At 45.1% G+C, this 20,802-nt stretch overlaps 1 protein-coding gene across 5 annotated transcripts in view; it reads left to right on the forward strand.

The window, feature by feature from the left end:
* The first annotated feature begins 2,888 nt into the window (after positions 1–2,888).
* STRADA (STE20 related adaptor alpha) overlaps positions 2,889–20,802 on the forward strand; it is a 31,891-nt gene continuing 13,977 nt past the window's right edge. Inside the window, exons 1-4 of one of the 5 annotated variants that reach the window (XM_051825814.2) lie at positions 2,889–3,053; positions 13,239–13,318; positions 14,975–15,032; positions 17,453–17,481. In XM_051825814.2, the coding sequence (XP_051681774.1) occupies positions 13,283–13,318; positions 14,975–15,032; positions 17,453–17,481 (123 nt within the window). In that variant the 5' untranslated portion in view covers positions 2,889–3,053; positions 13,239–13,282. The remainder of the gene's footprint in view (positions 3,054–13,238; positions 13,319–14,974; positions 15,033–17,452; positions 17,482–20,802) is intronic. The other 4 variants (XM_002719472.5, XM_008271694.4, XM_070060497.1 and 1 more) reach the window with 4 other exon arrangements.

Here is a 20,802-nt window from a genome sequence, read left to right on the forward strand (position 1 = left end):
ATATGAGACAGAAAGCAGATATACCTATAGAAGTGGCTTCCATCTGAGATTGCTGAAACCGAAGAAGAGCAAAAACTTCTCTCTCAGTTTCTGGTGTTTACTGATCAGCCAGAGATTTAATTACATAAGGATGAAAGTTAAATGCCATCTTCTCAGCTCCATGAAATGAAAAATAATCGAATTTCAGAAGAAGACTGATGTTTTTTTCTCAAAAGGATGTGTCTATACTGCTATGCTACTTTTAAGTGACTATTACTAGTTTTTAAAGCTTATTTATGGGTCTGGTGGTATGGCGCAGCGGGTTAATGCCCTGGCTTGAAGCGCTGGCATCCAATATGGGCACCGGTTCAAGTCCTGGCTGCTCCTCTTCCAATCCAGCTCTCTGCTATGGCCTGGGAAAGCAGTGAAAGACAGCTCAAGTCCTTGGGCCCCTGCACCCGTGTGGGACCGGAAGAAGCTCCTGGCTCCTGGCTTCGGATAGGCTCCGGATGGCTGTTGTGGCCATCTGGGGAGTGAACCAGCAGATGGAAAACCTCTCTCTGTCTCTGCTTCTCTCTCTGTGTAACTCTGACTTTCGAGTAAATAAATAAATCTTTGGGAAAAAAAAAAAAAAGCTTACTTATCTGAAAGGCAGAATTTCAGAGTTCTTCTAGCCACTGGTTCCATCTTTCAAATGCCCACAACAGCCAGGACTGGGCCAGGTCTCTCTCCATGTCAGGCAGGGGCCTGAGCACTTGAGCCATCATCTGCTGCCTCCCATGGTGCATTTAGCAGGAAGCTGGATCAGAAGCACTCCAGTATTGAATCTGGGCATCCCAAGCAACCACTTAGCCCCCTGCACCCCAGTGTCAGTTCCAACCATCCTCTTTAAATTCACATAATTTAGTCTACCCAAAACGTTTAACTTTTTAATTTAAAAGACACTCCGGCCTTCTTAAGTATTCACTTTCATGGGAGCTATTTGGAAATCAGTTGTACATCTGCCTGGGTTATAGTTGTATCAGTTTTGCTTAGGGGAGAACTCTTAACTTCCTTTCCATTACATTTTAAGTGCTTCTGTAGCTTTCTCGGCATATTTTTCTTGTTTGTAGCTCTGTCATTTACAGGGTTGTAGCAAAGGTAGAATGGAAGCCAGTTTTCTGTTCCAGAAAAGAGTCCCAGGTTTGTGGGCAGAGCCCCAGGTGCTGTCCTAGTGCTTTGTAAGTGGGCATTATCTTCTCCCCTATTCTCTACAGGCTGCCTTTGAAATGTAAAATGTGCTAAAAATTAGTCTTGTTCAATTTGTTTACATCATATGTATTTCTCATTTGAGTATTATAGGCTATTAGTTTTGCAGTTAATATATATGCAATATATACAGTATGCAATATAATAAAGGAGCTAGTGTACTTCATTTAAAATGGATACTCAGAGATTTCAAAACAAAACAAAATACCAGCATCTCCATTCCTTTTTAGGCTTTAAGCCAGTTGCAGAAGACTCCGGAAATCTTGGAGAGTCTTAACCCATACAGAGTTTGTGCATTCCAGGGCTCATAAGCTAAAAGCAAGCAGGAAAAGACATTTTGTAAACTGAAAGTTGACCTTTCATCCTACCACTTGATCTAAGGTATTTGGATTGGTATGTGGAAGACACTGCCACAGTTGCAAGAAAAACAAAAGCTAATATAAAGTTGCTCATTGAGACAGTCACAGCAGAATCTTTTTAGCTTTGGCCAACTTAAGAAGTATGCCATCCAGGAGCCACTGCTGTGGTGCAGCAGGTAAAGCCACCATCTGTGCCACCAAATGCTGGTTCTAGTCCTGGCTGCTCCACTTCCAGTCCAGCTTGCTGCTAATGCACCTGCAAAAGCAGCAGAAGGTGGCCCAAGCATTGGGCCTCTGCACCTGTGTGAGACCGGAGTGAAGCTCCTGGCTGCTGGCTTTGGCCTGGCCCAGCCCTGGCTATTGCGGCCATTTGGGGAGTGAACCAGCAGATGGAAGATCTCTGTCTCTCCCTCCCTCTCTCTCTAACTCTGCCTTTCAAATAAATATGTAAATAAATAAATCTTAAAATGTATGAGGGAATGTGATTGTGTCGCAGAATGTTAAAACAACAGGTAAAGTGATGCATGGGGAATTGCAGGAGGCCCTCAGGTGTGTGTGTGGGGTCCCAGTCAATGCGTTTCCATCAGTCAGTTTCTTTGAATGGAAGCTACACCAATAGGAATCTGGAAAGGGCAAGTGTGCTTGGCTTTCTGTATACTTGCTGTACGTTTCCGAGTGCCCACCCCGCGGCGGGGGAGTAAGTCACTGAGAACCCAGTCACAGCAGAGTCTTGCTCCATCGCTTGATTGCTTCAAAGCTCCGCAGGCCTTGGCTGGCGCTAGGTTGCCCCATCAAGGCAAACCTTTTTCTGCAAAAAGCACGCCTCTAGAGTTGTGAATGAGTAAGGGTACAGGGACGAGAAGATCTAAAAAGGGGGGGGGTGGGGGTGGGAATGATGGTTCTCATTAGTTGAGCTCTGGGGCACAGAGGAAAGGCGGGCTTCCTCTTTACAGCTATTTGGGGCCGGAGAGGTCAAAGGGAAGGGCGTTGGAGATGTGTTTCTCACTGAAGCCCTACCACACAAAAGGAAGCGGAAGTAGCCATATGAGCAGTCTGAGTGGGTTTGCCTTTCTATAGTCCCCTTTAAGCCGCTATTATTGAAGTCGCCCTACGTCCCTTCCTGTGGGGAGCTGGAAGCTCCGGGGGCCGGGCCGATGAGGAGGGGGAAACAGGCCCCCTCCGAGGTGAGGCGCCCAGCAGGTGCTGCGCGAGACAGCTGCCCGGGGACAGCCGCGCCCCTCGGGAGCGGAAGTGGGCGGAGCCTCCGCGGAGGGCGGGGCGGGGAGGGCGTTGGTGCCGGGCGGGGCGGGGCGGGGCGAGCTCTCCGCCGGCCCTCCCCGGGTGCCTCTACTGCGCATGGCACGTTGCGTACCTCCCTCCCAGCAACCGGCCTGGCGGCACTGCGGCCATAAAACTGAGGAGGCGGAGCTGAGACCGGCCGGGACTGCTCGCTAGCTCCAAGACCAGGTACCGGGCTGGCAGGGCCGCCTGGTGCGGCCCGGGAACCAGTTCCTCGTCGTCGTATCGCCGATTCCATCTCAGGGGCGGGCCTTCGTCGAAGGGGCCATCCCGGGCTCACCCTCGCCCTCGCGGGGTCCCTTTTAACCGGCGTCCTCGTTCCCGAGAAGAGGGGCCGCAGCCCAGGAGCAGAATAGGCGTGGGCCCTGCCGGGAGGTCCTGGAGCGGCGTGGTCAGGCGAGCTCCTGCGTTCCCTTCCCCAGCCCCCGCCTCGGCCGCCAGGTGGGGAGCCTCCGCTCTGGCGAAGTGGCGGCAGATCCTAGCGCTGAGCTCTCCCGCCCCTGTCCCGTCCGAGGCTTACGGACACAAGGTCCGGGTGGCAGCCTAAGTCGGCCCGAAGGAAGAGCTTCTAATTGTATTTTTGTTTCCTAAATGCCCTCCGCGTATTTGGGGCCCGAAATTGGGGAGTGGGCTAGGGAGGCGACCGTGAAGGAAGGGGGGAGGGCGATTAAATAAAATCGTTCATAGTTTTCAGGAAACGGAACGAGCCCCTCTCCCCTCCCAACCTTCTCCTAAGATCCTAGCACACTTTACCTTGCCTTCGCCCAAAGAGGAAAGCCGTTGGAATTGGTTCTCTTCTCACTGTAATACTGCGCCTGAAGTCGAACCACTTTCCACTGTGTAGACGATTCCCACTTGTCTGGAGACACCCACGCCTGCTTCTTGCCCCTGAGAGTTGACAAAGAACCCACGTTTGATCACCTGCCCTGGCCTGGCGCCTTGGTGCCAGTGCTAAGCTGGCCGTCTCAGCTTCAGTGCTTACAGTTGTAACCCCTAGACGCTGAGAAAGTCAGTTTCAAAAATACGGAGAAAGGAGAAAAGGATTTTAACTCAGAATACGTGAATTCCCCTTTCCATGCCATTTCGCGGCTGGTCCGTGGCATTTGCGAGGCTTCTTGCTGCGCTTGTCTGGCTCTGAAGCGGATGTAAGCAGCTCGCAGCCGATCCTAACGCAGATGATCGGACTGGCTGCGGCTGATCACCGCGAAGCACGCAGTACAGTCCCCAGCGCATAGCATGACCACGTACATGTTCGCTGCTTTGATTGTTTTTACTATTAGTAACAGCTACCTGGGCACGTGAGCCCCTGGAAACACAACAGTGACAAGATTCATCCCCTGTCCTTAAGGAGTCTCTGTTCTAGAAGAGAGAAGTCGGCAGTTAAGACCAGGCTAAGGGTCCCATCGATTGGGGGGGGAGGGTAGTATTTGGTGCCGCAGTTGGGACCTTGTTTGGGACGCCTGCCTCCCTTGTCAAGTCCTGGCCCTGCTTCCAGTCCACCTTCCTGCTACTGTATTCTGGGAGGCAGCAGGCGATGCCTCAAGGACCATGTACCTGCCCCCGGTGTGGGAGCCCCACAAGGAGTTCCAGCTCCTGACTTCAGCCTGGCCCAGCTGCAGCTGTTAGCATTTATAAAGTAAACAAAAAAAGGGAAGATTCTTGCCCCCCCCCCCCATTTTTCTCTTTCAAATAAAAAGAGTTGAGTGGGTGAGGGGAGGCAGTGAGATCAGGGAACCTGAGGTGAGCACAGGACCTGTGAGTACCAAGAGGCGGAGCAGAGCTGGCCAGATAGACAGGAGGTGGTCATGAAGGGGAGCGGGGTTTTCTCTGGGTTCCGTTTCCTATCTCTTTCAAGAGCCCTGCCCTAACCAGGACCTATCCCAGGGCTTGCTTCCCAGCCCCCTGCTTGTCTCCTTTAGTGAATGTCGCTCACTCTTAAAGCTTTAGTTGCTGACTCTCATGTCCACATGGCCATCTCTTAGACATCTCTAATGTCTCTAATGCACCAGTCCTGCTTAACTGAATGCCAGATACAAGGGAGCTTCTAAAGTGCATGGAAAAATCTAATTAAAAGAAATTTATTTGGGAGCTGGTATTGTAGTGCAGTGGGTTAAGCTGCTTTCTGTGACGCCAGCATCCCATATCAGAGTACTGGTACCACTTCAGATCCAGCTCCCTGCTATGGACGTGGAAAGATGGTAGAGGGTGGCCCAAATACTCGGGCCCCTGCCACCCATGTGAGAGACCCCGATGGAGTTCCAAGCTCCTGGCTTTGGCCTAGCAGAGCCATTGCAGCCATTTGGGAAGGGAACCAGCGGATGGAATAGCTTTCCATCTCTCCCTCTCTGTCACTCTGCCTTTCAAATAATAAAATCTGGGGAAAAAAAGGTTCATTTGGGTACAAAAACTTTTTAAAATCCATGGATAGTTTTTTTCATAGTACACATTTTTTCATGAGCTTATTGAAGCCCCCTCATATTTCCTCTTGGAATTAATAGGTGTTTCCTCAACCTCAATATTATTTAAAAATTAGGACTCATTTTCCACCAAGACCACTTCTACCTCTGAGCTTTCCCATTTGTCCTTGATACGCACTCTTTTCCCAGTCACTTGGGCACATAAAAAAATATGGGGCCATGGGAATTGTCCACAATAGAATGAGCTCCCTGATAAGGTAGAGTCTGGCACAGGGCGCTCGATAAATATATATCCAGGAGTTTGTAAAAGAAAACCCAAGGGCTGAGGATGGACTGGTGATTTATGGTATCCTTTCTGACTCTACTTTCTTCAGTCTTCCTTCTGCCCCATCTATGGACTTGCAGTTCTTCATATTCCCAGTGCCTCAGGCTCTTATCACCACAAATGTGGTCCTGTTGTAAATGCTGACAACCCTTTCTCTCTCGAAAACACCATCACCTTCAGAAATAATTTCTTCAGTTATCTTGGAGACATTTTTAAGTCATACCTCTTCATCATTTTCCCAGCTGAGAATAGAACCAGAGGCCTATTTGGGATACCTGCATCCTGTGTCTGTGCCTGGGTTCAAGCCCTGACTCCTCTCCTGATTCCAGCTTCCTGCTAATGCAGAGCCGTGGGAGAGGCAGCAGTAGTGACTCAAGTGGTTAGGTATCTGCCACCCATGTGGGAGACCTGGATTGAGTTTGCAGTTCCTGGCTTCAGCCTGGCCCAGCCCTGAACTTTGTAGGCATTTGGAGAGTGAAAGCATTGTGTGATTTTAATGTCACATGAAGTTCATTTGTACAGGATTCAGTCTGAAACTAGGAAAGTCCTTCCAAGTTCACATCTAGCCCTAGTTATGGGTAAAACCCCTCTAAACCATCTCAGATGCATGTCTCTTGCATTAGTTAACAAAATTTTAGCAAAGAAAATACCTGCATGCAGTTTTGAAAATTGTGATGTAAGGTGCCATTGATAAAAACCAGTGGTCCAGGCCGGCGCCGCGGCTCACTAAGCTAGTCCTCCACCTTGCGGCGCTGGCACACCGGGTTCTAGTCCCGGTCGGGGCGCCGGATTCTGTCCCGGTTGCCCCTCTTCCAGGCCAGCTCTCTGCTGTGGCCAGGGAGTGCAGTGGAGGATGGCCCAAGTGCTTGGGCCCTGCACCCCATGGGAGACCAGGAGAAGCACCTGGCTCCTGCCATCGGATCAGCGTGGTGCGCCGGCCGGAGCGCGCCGGCTGCGCTGGCCATTGGAGGGTGAACCAACGGCAAAGGAAGACCTTTCTCTCTGTCTCTCTCTCTCACTGTCCACTCTGCCTGTCAAAAAAAAAAAAAAAAAAAAAAAACAGTGGTCCATCAACTCCCTTGCTGTCATCACCATTTCTGTGCCCTATTAGCAATTCCTGGTTTTAGTTTAATTTAGTTTTAGTTCCCATAATGGACTTCCATCATTCTTTTTTTTTTTAAGATGTATTTATTTATTTGAAAATCAGAGTTATAGAGAGGCAGAGGCATAGGCAGAAAGAGAGCTAGGTCTTCCATCTGCTGGCTCACTCCCAAATGGCCGTAATGGCCAAAGCTGGGCCAATCTGAAGCCAGGAGCCAGGAGCTTCTTCCGGGTCTCCCACGCAGGTGCAGGGGCCCAAGCACTTGGGCCATCTTTGTCTGCTTTCCCAGGCCATAGCAGAGAGCTGGATCGGAAGTGGAGCAGCCGGAACTGGAACAGGCACCCATGTGGGATGCCGGCACTGCAAGCGGTGGCCCCTCCTGGTTACCTTTGTAACTTTGAAAAGTGAGGGTAAATCTCTATTTCTTACCCTGTCAGCTTTCAGCATTACCTTGCCCCCATGAAGACCAGGAAAATAGCTTCCCTGGTCATTCTGTCTCTTCACCTTCCCAGCTCCCATCTTGTGTCAGCCCCCGAACTTCACTTTCCTGTTTTCAGATTTGCAGACATTCACATTCTGTTCTATAACCAGAACTGAGTGTGTTGTGCTTTGTTTGTAGTTCCATTCTAAAACTTGAAATGGGTACTTCTAATTTTTTGAGCATTGTCCACTAAAGACCCCAGTGGGTGCTTCAGTATAGCTCTATTGTCCTAACTTTTTTTTTTTTTTAAGATTATTTATTTATTTGACAGGTAGAGTTACAGACAGTGAGAGGGAGAGAGAGACAGAGAGAAAGGTCTTCCTTCCGTTGGTTCACCGCCCAAATGGCCGCTACGGCCGGAGCTACGCCGATCCAAAGCCAGGAGCCAGGTACTTCTCCTGGTCTCCCATGAGGGTGCAGGGCCCAAGCACTTGGGCCATCCTCCACTGCACTCCTGGGCCACAGCAGAGAGCTGGACTGGAAGAGGAGCAGCTGGGACTAGAACCCGGTGCCCCTATGGGATTCTGGTGCCACAGGCAGAAGATTAGCCAAGTGAGCCACGGCGCCGGCCCCTTGTCCTAACTTCTTGACATTCAAGGTCAAGTGGATTTTTCTGTCCCACATTCATTGCTTGACTGCTCAAAATATATTTACATATGTTTCAAGTATAGGCTTTGCCTTTTCAATACAATTATTCATTTTTGTTGGAGTTTTTGATTGGCTTTCTATTTTCTTTGTGGGAAGAGAAACAGGCTGTTGTGCACACTGTCCCTGATATGTTTCACCTTTTACACTGAGTCTTTATATTTTATGAAATAATTTCATTTCCTTCAACCCATCAACCTTGTGTTCTATGACTGATTCCTTTCTTGACCTGCTTCATAACCACCATCCGAGATTTCTTTTCATTGAGTAACCATTTTTGTACTTCGTATCATCATTTTTCTTAAGCGTTAGCCTCATTTTGCTGGGTTACAAATTTAAGTAATTCCATTAAAATCATGTATGTGTCCAAATATGCTGCTCATTAATTAAATTGAATTGTCTTATTATTGTGTTGTAAAAGTTCCTTGTATACTCTGGATATTAAATTCTTTGTAGGCACATACACACACACCTATAAAATATTTTCTCCCAATCTTTTAAATTTTTAGTGTCTTTCAGAAGTAGAAATTTTTAATATTTATAGTCAGATATTTCATATTTTATTTTATATTTCATGCACTTGATGTTCTTTTTTGAATCTTTACCTGTCCTCAGAACATGAAGATTTTTCCTGTTATCTTTATTTGGTTTTTTATTTCATTTGATTTGAAAGTCAGAAAGAGGCCAGCGCCGCGGCTCAATAGGCTAATCCTCCACCTTGCGGCGCCAGCACACCGGGTTCTAGTCCCGGTCGGGGCGCCGGATTCTGTCCCGGTTGCCCCTCTTCCAGGCCAGCTCTCTGCTGTGGCCAGGGAGTGCAGTGGAGGATGGCCCAAGTGCTTGGGCCCTGCACCCCATGGGAGACCAGGAGAAGTACCTGGCTCCTGCTTTCGGATCAGCACGGTGCGCCGGCAGCAGTGCGCCAGCCGTGGTGGCCATTGGAGGGTGAACCAACGGCAAAGGAAGAACTTTCTCTCCATCTCTCTCTCTCATTGTCCACTCTGCCTGTCAAAAAAAAAAAAAAAAAAAAAAAAAAAGTCAGAAAGAGAGAGTGATCTGCCTGGTGGTTCCCTTCCCAAATTGCTGCAACAGCCAAGGCTTGGCCAGGCTAAAGTCAGGAGCTCAGAATCCAGTCAGGTCTTCCATATGGATGGTGGAAACCTTTGTACTTGAGCTGTCATCTGCTGCCTCTCAGAGCGCTGATTTGCAGGAAGCTGGATTGGAAGCAGAGTAGGCAGGATTCGAGCCAGGCACTCTGATATGAGATGTAGACATCCCAAGCAGTGTCTCAATCGCTGCTTCAAACACCCATCCCATGACCCCTTTCAAGTTAATTATTTGTGTATGGTACAAGACAGGAGTCAAAATTCAATTTTTCTAGGTAGATATAATATATCCAGACTGTTTCCCTCCATGGAATTACTTAGGGCCCCTCTGTTAAAAATGGACCACGTATACATGGGTCTATTCTGCATTCTCTGTTCTGTTCCATGGGTCCATGTGCCTGTTCTTGACTCAAGTTCACCGTCTTCATTACTGTAGCATAAAAGTCTGGAAATCAGGTGATCTAACTCTTTAAACTTTGTTCTTTCTCAAATTTTGCTCTTTTAGGTACCTTGCATTTCCATATAAATTTTAGAGTCGGCTTATCAGTTTCTTTTTTAAAAAACATTTATTTACTTATTTGAAAAGCAGGGTTACAGAGAGGCAAAGGCAGAGAGAGAGAGAGAGGTCTTCCATCCACCGATTCACTCCCCAAATGGCATCAATAGCCAGAGGTAAGGCAATCCAAAGCCAGGATCCTGGAGTTTCTTTAGGGTTTCCTGCGTGGGTGCAGGAGCCCAAGGACTTGAGCCATCTTCTACTGCTTTTCCAGTCACATTAGCAGGGAGCTGGATTGGAAGTGGAACAACCGGGACTCGAACCAGCATCCCAGTGCCTTTACCTGCTATATCACAGTGTCGTCCCCCAGTTTATCAGTTTCTTTTAAAACATCATCTGGGGCCGGCGCCGTGGCTCAATAGGCTAAAACTCCACCTGTGGCGCCGGCACAGTGGGTTCTAGTCCCAGTCGGGGTGCCGGATTCTGTCCTGGTTGCCCCTCTTCCAGGCCAGCTCTCTGCTGTAGCCCGGGAGTGCAGTGGAGGATGGCCCAAGTGCTTGGGCCCTTGCACCCGCATGGGAGACCAGGAGGAAGCACCTGGCTCCTGGCTTCAGATCAGCATGATGCACCGGCCGCAGCGGCCATTGGGCAGTGAACCAACGGCAAAGGAAGACCTTTCTCTCTGTCTCTCTCTCTCTCACTGTCTAACTCTGCCTGTCCAAAAAAAACATCATCTGGAATTTTGATTGGGATATCATTGAATCTACCAGCTGATTTGGGGAGAAGTGACATCTGAACAATATTTAGAATCTTCTAGTCTACAGATGTAGCATAGTTTCTGTTTATATCATCATTAATCCCTCTTAGCAGTATTTAATAATCTTAGGTATATAGGTCTTATCCATAATTTACTAAAATTATTCCTAATTATTTTTGTTGATATTGTGATAATGTTTTTAAATTATTCATTTTTATTATATAAAAATAGAGTGGGGTTTTGCAAATGACCTTATTTCTAAATTTATTTTTATTTTTAAAGATTTATTTTATTTATTTGAAAGAGTTACAAAGAGAGGTAGAGCCAGAGAGAGAGAGGTCTTCCATTCTCTGGTCCACTCACCAGATGACCACAACGGCCAGAGCTGAGCTGATCCGAAGCCAGGAGCCAGGAGCTTCTTCCGGGTCTCCCACATGGGGGCAGGGGCCCAAGGACTTGGGCCATCTTCCACTGCTTTCCCAGGCCAACAGAAAGCTGGATCAGAAATGAAGCAGCCAGGACTCAAACTGGCGCCCATAGGGGATGCCAGTGCTGCAGGCTGGGGCTTTAACCAACACTGCGCCACAGTGCCAGACCCAAAATTAATTTTTTTAGATCTGATTTTTTTGTTTGTTAGAAATCATGGAATTTTCCGTGTTCACAATCACGCTGTCTGTGAATAGTTTCAGTCCTTCCTTTCCAGTGTGTTTGCCTTTAATTTTCTTCTTGCTTTGCTGCTTTGGCCAGGACCTTAGTGCAGTGCTCCACAGAAGCCATGGTAGCAGACTTTCCTTGCGTCGTTTCTGTTTTTGGAAGAAAGTCATTCATTCTTTTTGCCACTAAGTATGATGTTGGGTATGAATTTTCATACATACCTATTACCAAGTTGAAGATGTTCTCTTCTAGTCCAGTTGGTTGGGAGTTTGCTAAAAATCATGGATTAGTATTGAATTTTCTCAGGCGACTTTTCTGCATCTCTTGAGATGATTGTATTTTCCCCTTCACTTACTCAGTTAATAAAGTAAAATGAAATTGACAAAATAACAAAGAAATAAAAAAATTTACAAAAAGGAGACATAAAACATTCATTGAAGTTGTTGCTTATTTATCAACAACTTGAAATAGGGCTGGGTATTTGGCCTAGTGTTAAGATGCTCACATCCCATATCAGAGTACCTGGGTTAGATACCCGGCTCCAGCTCCTGATCCCAGCTTCCTGCTAGTGCAGACCCTGGGAGGCAGTGGGGATGGCTCAAGCAGCTGGACTCCTGCACCCAGGAGACCTAGATTGAGTTCCTGGCTCCCGGCTTCAGCTTGGCCCTGTCCTGGCCATTGAAGGCATTTGAGGAGTAGACCAGCAGGTGGAAATGTTTTGTGTCTGTCTCTGTCTTTCACTGCCTCTGGAGTAAATACATAGAAATTAAACCAAAACAACTTAAAGACACTTTTGAATACATTGACTCCTTTTTTAATGTTAAATCAGTCTTTTATTCCTGAGATAAACCCAATTTTGTCTGTGATATTTTATGTTTTTAGCCATTCTGGATATAATCCCTAACTATAAATAACAGACATAAAACAGGATGGGGTGATATGGAAGAGATGTATTCACGAAATGGCAGAAGCTCTTAGAAGTATGTAACCAAATGTAAAGCTTAGTGGAAGGATTAAAAAATAAAATTGAATTCATCTCCTGCAAAGCATTTTTATCTATAAATAAGTATAAAATTAGAGGTTGAATCTAGAAGTACACCGTTAACTATTAGGAATTCTGTAAAGTGAGAACAAGAAAAAAAAAAAACGGAGGAGACAAATGTCCAAGAAATAATACAAAAATGTTTCCAGAATTGGAGGGCCTAAATCTCCACACTAAAAAGGCAGACCAAGTGCAGCCTACAAAGCAGCTAGTTCAGGTGGCGGCGGCAGCACAGCACTCTGGGAAGGCAGTTTCCTGGAGGAATTTGGAATTGATGAGTTTGAATATATGGGAAGAAAATTTGAAAAGGCAAATAGCAGAAGTGTTGGAGTATTTGGATAAAGTTTATAGTTGTATGGGAAACCAAACAAGTGAACAAATGTGTTCTTAGCTCTGGGGGACATAAGAGGTGTACAAGGAAGGAGACATGCTCATCTCATAACTCTTTGCATAGTCATAGTAATGTAAATGTGGACTATTAATTTAACCAAAAATTATGTCAGAACTCTGTTGGGAGAAGAAGGGTAGGAAGTAGGGTGGAGGAAAGTAAAATTGGAGAGCTTAGTTTTCATCTGCTGTGATAGAAGTTTTTAGATAAATTTCTAAAATTGATAGATCATAGCCATATAAACATTATTTAAGAATGATGATTAAAATCAGGATAACGGGGCCACCACTGTGTCGTAGTAGGCTAAGCCTCTGCCTGTGGCTCTGGCATCCCATATGGGCGCCAGTTCTAGTCTGCATTTCCAATCCAGCTCCTGCTATGGCCTGGGAAAGCAGTGGAAATGGCCCAAGTGCGTGGGCCTCAGGACCCACATGGGAGACCTGGAAAGAAGCTCCTGGCTCCTGGCTTCAGATCGGCTCAACTCTGGCCATTGTGGCCATTTGGGAAGTGAAACAGCGGATGGAAGACCCTTTTCTGTCTCTGTCTCTGTCTCTGTCTCTGTCTCTCTCTGCCTCTCAAGTAAAGAAATAAAATATTCTCTAAAAAGATCAGGATAACGCAAAAGGATTGAAGTTAATTGTCTTTGGGAAAGAGTCACTACGGGATTGGGTCGAGAAATTTAGAAATTAAAGAAATCCATATAATAACTTCCTTTTCTTACAGAAATTGCAGAATCTGCATGGCCAAAGTACATCCATGTCTAAGATCAGAGTTTTGGGGCTGACGCTGTGGAGTTTCTCTAAACAAATCTTTAGACTCTGTAAATTTGTAAGTGTAGTGTCATGCTTTGAGTAGTGGCCCCATAGGCAGTTTTTGGTAATCACAGACTTTGTATAAAAGGAGATTTGACTAACTCAGTTTGTTTTTATTTTTCTTTTAGGTTTAAGTTTTTGAAATTGAAGTAGGTCTACACATTAGGAACTCATGTCTTTTCTTGTAAGTAAACCAGAGCGAATTAGGGTGAGTGTTTCTATTCTTCTTCTTTACTATTTTTGTTTTCTTAAAAGTAAAGTGTTTGGGGAGATTCTTGGATGGTTTTATATGTGATGCTCAGAGCCGTGCAAAATGAGAGCTGTAGGAAGTAAGGCCGCTGAGAGGAAGGCTTGTCGGCACAGAGTATACAGCCGGTTTGGTTGATAAAGACACAGGTGTTCCGTGAGCTTGTTTGACAGAGAAGAAACAAGAAGGTGGCTAGTTTTATGAATGAGTCCGTAAGTCATATATTACATAAGCTGATGGCCTTATGGATGTACATATATAACTGCTAATGATCTCCCCATTTCCTCTGTGTTTATGATGAGTTTGTGCTTTTTTAAATCAGTATCAAATTGTAATAGCTGGAACACTTAAATAATGATTAGTTTCAACTGAAGACTTCTTTTTATCGGAATATGAAATATTTTATTATACCTAAACCTTTATGAGCTAAAATGACTTCAAGAACAAATACGGATTTAGCTTCTTTACAAGCTCCCATGAGTTCTTAAGAGTGTCTTATTTTGTTTATTATCACATATTTAATTTCTAAATGTAATAGTAATTGTTTAAAAATTTTAACAGTGTGAAAGTGCAGTGAGACATGAGTATAGCACATCTTTAAATATTAAAGTATAAATTATGTAATGTGGTATAATGCATATAATTTTTGTATTAAGTTTTTTTATTTAGAATGTTATTTCTTTTTTAATTTGGAAAAGTAATTATAAGAAAGAACAGAGAATAGTTTTACAGTTCCAAGTCCCAAACATATTATGCAACTTATTTCTGAATGTTACTTAATCGTCTTTTTTCTTATGTATATAAGAACAATTGATATTGGAAAAGAGTGAAGTTCACTGTATGAGGAAGAAGGGAGTCTCTCCTTAACCTGAACTCAACTCAGTGGAAAGAATGCCCCCACGCCAAGCTTTGACACCAGACCTTAAGTGAAATACAATCTTGATTCCATTACTTTTAAATATGAGCTTTTCTATTTCAACCTAGCCTGATTCAGGTGAAACCAGACCAATGCTCACTGATGGGAATCTGACACTCACTTGAAATGGGCCAGGAGAGCAAGCCCTGGATTGATCCTGCTGGTTTGGTCATTGTGGACTTGGTAGCAAATGTAAGCAGCAGCCTCATTAGAAGCTGCTGCCAGAAAGAATGCGCAGCTTGGTGTGCTTCCTTCGACAAGTGAATAGAATCTGTGAAAAACTGGTTCATCCCTGTTTTCTGTGTTGTGAATTCCAATAATGCTTCTGAGACAGGCATTAATGATCTGAGGCATCTGTAATAGGTAGTTCTGGGATGAGTAAGGTAGAACCAAAAGCTAGTTTTATATACAGGAAAGACAAAAACATTCTTTGTTATTAGGGTCATCACTAAGTATTTCTCATCTGTCAGATTTAAGGGTTATCTATCAAATAAGGCAAAGAGGAATAGAAAAAGGAATTAATCTCCTATTTTTAGTTGATTTCAAGATTCTTCTCAAAACTTTTTCATAGAACTGTATTCTAACTGTTCTGCATGATTCTATTTTTGTAGTTGTGTTTTTGTTTGTCTCTGAAGGCTGAACATTAATCTTCTGTGGCTTGGAAGAAAGATACTAATTCTCTTTGGGGTTTTCCTCTTTAGCGGTGGGTCTCGGAAAAGTTCATTGTTGAGGGCTTAAGAGATTTGGAACTATTTGGAGGTAAGTACAGTATGGCATCTAGCCATCACTTCAGAGTAAATGTCACTGATTAAATCAGTTTATGAAAATTAGCAGTTTTATGGGCAGGTGTAAACCGCAGTTGTTGGGTTTATTTGGCTCCAGTTTGAATCCATCCTTTCCCACATGTTTGAGGATTGATCCAGCAGTTGTGTTAGCCTGTCCTGATTGTCAGAAAATCTATATTTACTTAAAAGGCAAATGTATTTCTCCTAAGTATTAGTCCAGTGGAAGTACATATTCTTAAAGGAAAAAAAAATGAAATGGTTAAAATAACCCTGAAGATTTAAAAAACAAAATAATAATCGGGACAAAGGTAGCCATGATATAAATGTTCTGGCTTTAGTGATCAATCTAGTTGACTCACTTCTTTATGATAGAAATTATGAGGCTTTAAGAGACTAGGAAAAATCTGTCATGGCAAAAATATCAACTTACTATTGTAAAGTAAGTATTGATTCAGAAGTAAAGTAGGTTTGCAGTTTTGAGGTTTAACATGTTCAAGATTGGCCATTTTCAAAGCAAGACTTCTTGGAAATATGATCTTAATGTAGAGCAAAGCAAATTCCTTTCTTTAATAGTGACAGTCGTAGTACCCTATTCTTTGAATGTCAGAATTCTCTCCTGGGATCCTGTCACTAGAGAAGTAGGTTGACACACTGAGTGACACACTGAGTGTTAATCCAGAATACTCCCAAATAGCTAAATAATTAAATCCTCAAACTTATTAGTTACGAGGTAGCACCTATTAATTCATACCCCTAATTATCTCCTATAACTTCTAGAATCGTATTATTGGTGAATTGTACCAAACAGTTGTGTTTTGAATAAACAACAGTTTAGAGAAATGATGAGTTATTTTTGTCTAAGTTATAAAGAATAAAAATTAGCTGTTCAGTAAAGGAAAGACTAATGGTTCTGTTCTCATTCTCTTCCTATCATTAATGGAAATCAAATAGTTTGTTTTAAAATGGCGTTTATGGAAATTGGTTTGGAAGTCCAGTTTACAATGAATTGGTTACAGACATTTTAGTGCATACGACTTAAATTAATTGGTTTTGGTCTCAGGGTACAGAGTATAGGATTTCTGGCTTTTAACAGTGCACTCGTCTCTGATCTGAAGGTGAAGAGATTGTTCTCTATGTTGTTACAGTTTGAGAAAGTCTGTATTACCAAATTGTATACAACTTGAAATCTGCTCTGTACTCTGGAAGATTGGGTTAGATTTCCCATAGTTCCTTCACCTGGCTTCTTACCATTGGCAGACCCCTTTGTTTTTTTGTTTTGTTTTGTTAAAGATTCTATTTATTTACTTTGAGAGGTAGAGTTACAGACAGAGGGAAAGACAGAAAGGTCTTCCATATGCTGGTTCACTCCCCAAATGGCCGCAATGGCTGGAGCTGGGCCAATCTGAAGGAAGGAGCAAGGAGCTTTATCCGGGTCTCCCATGAGGGTTCAGAGACCCAAGTGCGTGGCCCATATTCTACTGCTTTCCCACACCATAGCAGAGAGCTGGATCAGAAGAGTAACAGTTAGGACTAGAACTGGTGCCCATATGGGATGCTGGTGCTGCAGGCAGAGGATTAACCTCCTGTGCCACAGTGCTGGCCCGGGACACCATCTTTAGCAATTGCTTCTGCCCTATGTGTACCAGAAAACTGATGTGTTGGCATGGGGCAGGGGAATCTTGTTTTGATAAACTGAGGCTAATTTTCACAGGTGCCAATATCCTCTAGCAATACATTAGAATGCTTTCATGGATCTTAGGAGAAAGTGTTTTTCTTGGTGACTGGACTTGCTCCTCTGATTTTGTATAATTCAAGATATTTGGAACTATATAATCACCCTAGTACCTTACAGTCAAAAGCATTCACTTTCATAATCTGGATCAGTTGTACAGACTAGAGAAAATCAAAAGCATATACAGAATTTGTCTTAAGAGCAGAAAATTATTTCAGTTGTCCTCTGCTTTGTTCCTTTTCACTCAGAGTAGCAGGGTGCCCAGAAGCCATTGCTTTATTTGCATTTAGAATGGAAGGTATCTGACTTTAAGTTTCTCAAGGTTTCAGACTTCAAAACCAGCCTATTCAAAGTAACATGGTGTGTGATGAAAAGGAAATGTTTGACAAGAGCTGCAGCAGGGGAGTTAGACCCCATGGAGAACAGTAGAGTAGGACCCTTGCCAGGTTTGGGGAGCCACAGGCTAAGCCCCACCCTCTGCAGCATTTTTACTGTGGGTCCGTGCGTGTGTTATGTGCAACACTGCAGGCCTTTCCGGCTGGAATGACCCTCAAGTGGTTGCTATTAATAAATGTAGTGCTAAGCACAGTGGTTGCTGTTCTGAATGTGGGTGTGTCTTGTGCTGAGAAACAACACGCCAACCATTGATTTCTCTACCCCAGAGCAGCCTCCGGGCGACACTAGGAGAAAAGTAAGTGGTTTTCTAGGCTCTAGCACGGTGGCTGTTGCATGGACGTGACTTCTTGTGGAAGCTTGTGTGTTTCTCTTGGCTTACCATTTTCTGTTCCTGCTCATCTGTCACTGAGCTTTCTGTGTTACGTTATCTTTTTACTTGTGAAGATTCAGGTTTCACCCCGGAAAGACTTTGACGTGTAATGGAGTTTGAAAACTGAAGCACTTCCTGTCTCTTCTGGGGATGAGAGTCTCCGCCCCTTCCCAACCCTCCTGACCACCACGCCCTTCCCACTGGTAGTTAAGTTTCAGCAGTCTGAAATGTGGTCTCTTTAACTGACCAGTGGCACTAAATTTTCCATCTTTAGTCTATTTCAGTCCATAGAGATAGCATAAATCTTTGTCTAGATAGTAGGGCAGGACCTTAAGTCTGTCTTAAGAACAAAACCAAAATGGAAAAGTACAAAGCAGAAAATGTACTTTTTTCATTTGTAAAAGCTACTAAACTTGCCTTGCTTCTCCCTCTTCCAGTTTATTTACCCACAGAAATAGCACCAGATGTGCACAGTGCACCAAGCTGTTTTGGAAAATGTGAATCAGTGTCTTATAAAGGAGAGAACAAGAACTTTTTCTAAGTAGACTCTGACCCTGTTCAGATTACACACACACAGCTTTCGCAGGAGTCCCAAGGTTGAGTGAAGGGTGATGATGTGGCCAAGGCGCTCCCCTCTGTGTCCAGCTGTGGCAGACCTCTGTCAGATCTGGTATTTTCCAGTCAGGAGACCAGAAAAGGTCCTATAGGATCAGTTATTTCTCCTGAATACAATGCCAGTTGTATGTAAATTTTATATTTTCACAACTAATACTCTTGTACCAAAAGTAATCCCGTGTGAAACCTGTGGAAAGTTGAATGTGTTTATTTGCAGGCATTCCATAGCTTCTGTCTGTGTATGCTTTATTGTGTCTTTAAAAACTCTTTAAACAAAGTTGCCATTTTATGGTCATTTCTGGATATCAGTAACATATGCTTTTCAGATGCTTCTAAACAAAATACTTTTTGTGGTGTGAGAAACTAAGAAAATACGTGGGTAGAATTATCTTCTTTCTCTGAGCAATTTAAGATTATGCATTACACTAATAAAATTATGCCATGCTGTGTTTCTGAAGAGAATGAGTTCTATAATTGCATCCCTTTCATCTGAATTTTGACCTTTTCCAAATCCGGGACAGTGTAATGAACTAACGTGCCTTTCTGGTGGCCCTGTCAGACCAGGCGCCTTCCTTTCAAAATCCTGCCTTGGTTTCCTGGTGTGTTTGTGTTGCTGGATGAAGACTGGTCTGTCTCTGAGTTCAGACCTACAGAGCAGCCCACAGTAGAAAGCTTCCGTTTCAGGATTGTGTCCAGTGAGCTGGGGACAGAACACTGCAATCACTTGACTCGTTTGTTTCATGCAGTTCCAGGTTGCCCCTGAACTCAAGTTCCCAGTTCCCTAAGAAATTTTGTTTTCTAAAACTAATACCTTTGTGTAGTCTTCTATGCTACTAAAAGAGCAGAGACATTTGTCAGGTTGCTGACTACACACATTGGTAACTAAGGAATCGCTCCCCTACCGGCTCAGCAAGAACATGCCCTAGTGTACAGCCTGGCAGACAGCAATACACTCTATGGCTCGTGTGCTCTCCTGGCAAGGAGGAGGGAGATGGATAAAGTACAGGTAATAAACATCTTCATCTCAGGACTCGGTGCCCTTCTTAGTCTCGTCTTCAATTTAGAGAAACACTGAGGAGTTTGCTTGGAAACAGAGGAGAAAAGACCCTTTAATACAAAGTAGTTGCTTTTTGCTGGGGCCATACTGTTACCTACTTTTAAAGTGCAGGATTTTCTCACGCACTGGAGTGCGCCTCCTAGTGGGGACCTCGTGACTTACATGGGGGCCGGCATTTCCAGGATAGGCCAGATGTCAGCGCAGTCTAGAGGAGCTAGCTGGTATGCTTCCCCTCCTCCCCCTGCGCCCATGGCAATGAAAGTCACAGCAGAAAACCTCTTAGTTCATCCTTTGCTTAAACGATTCTTGTGTTTTAAGAACGTGCCAGCGTTGTTCTAGGCACTGGGGAGCACGGCTGTGGCGATGCAGGCAAGGCCCGTGCCCTGATGGAACTCGCGCTCCCGCGGAGGGGATAGGCAGCGGGAAAATAAGCGGCAGAGGTGGCGCCAGTGAAGGAAGAGAAGTGAAGTGACGTTGCAGCATGACTCAGAGCCTAGACCGTCTTCTCTGGAGAGATGACCCTGGAGATGGCAGTGATAAAGGAGAGGCAGAGGAGGAACCAGCGGGTTGGGGCGGGGGACGGAGTTGGGCAGGAGTGTTCCCGGCAGTGACAGCGCAGGCTTCTCGCTTGTGCAGGGAAGTGCAGCCAGGTCACTGGAGGGTGGGTCCGGAGCGGAGCTGAGTGCTGCTGAACACCGGGCGTCTCTTCCGAGAAGTGCATCGTAGGCGAATATCCCAGAGTGAGCCTACGTGTGCCAGCAAGACTGCGTGATGGCGTCACAGGCCATAGACCTCACAGGACCGCCGCTGTCTGTCCCTGGCCAGAACATCAGTCGCGGCACACGATCGTATTCACGGAGCAGAGTAGGGGAGGGTCTGGAAGCAACCCGCTGAGTTTTCTGTTAATTCATGACGTTGATTTCATTGACGGTTAATACCTGAGAAGACAAGATGCGCAGAGCAAACCTGTGCACGGGCAGTCGGAGGTGTAAGGCTGAGGAGACGGGCTGCTTCAAGACTAAATCTGTGTGTCGGTCCCACACCGACAGGGGGTCAGCATCTCAGCACTCTCAGTTTAGACTTTTTGCTCAAATTGCTGCCCTATCTTTTGTGTCTCCCCCTGTATGAATGAGCTGGCGTGTAGTGATCAGTTTTTTTTATTTTTATTTTGTTTTATTTTTTATTTTTTGACAGGCAGAGTGGACAGTGAGAGAGAGAGACAGACAGAGAGAAAGGTCTTCCTTTGCCGTTGGTTCACCCTCCAATGGCCGCCACGGCTGGCGCGCTGTGGCCGGCGCACTGCGCTGATCCGAAGGCAGGAGCCAGGTGCTTCTCCTGGTCTCCCATGGGGTGCAGGGCCCAAGGACTTGGGCCATCCTCCACTGCACTCCCTGGCCACAGCAGAGAGCTGGCCTGGAAGAGGGGCAGCCAGGACAGAATCCGGTGCCCCGACCGGGACTAGAACCCGGTGTGCCAGCGCCGCAAGGCGGAGGATTAGCCTAGTGAGCCGCAGCGGCGGCCAGTTTTTTTATATATATATATGTAAGATTTATTTATGTTAGAGGCAGAGAGAG

Source organism: Oryctolagus cuniculus, chromosome 17 (genome assembly GCF_964237555.1).
Source record: "Oryctolagus cuniculus chromosome 17, mOryCun1.1, whole genome shotgun sequence".
NCBI classification, from domain to species: Eukaryota; Metazoa; Chordata; class Mammalia; order Lagomorpha; family Leporidae; genus Oryctolagus; species Oryctolagus cuniculus.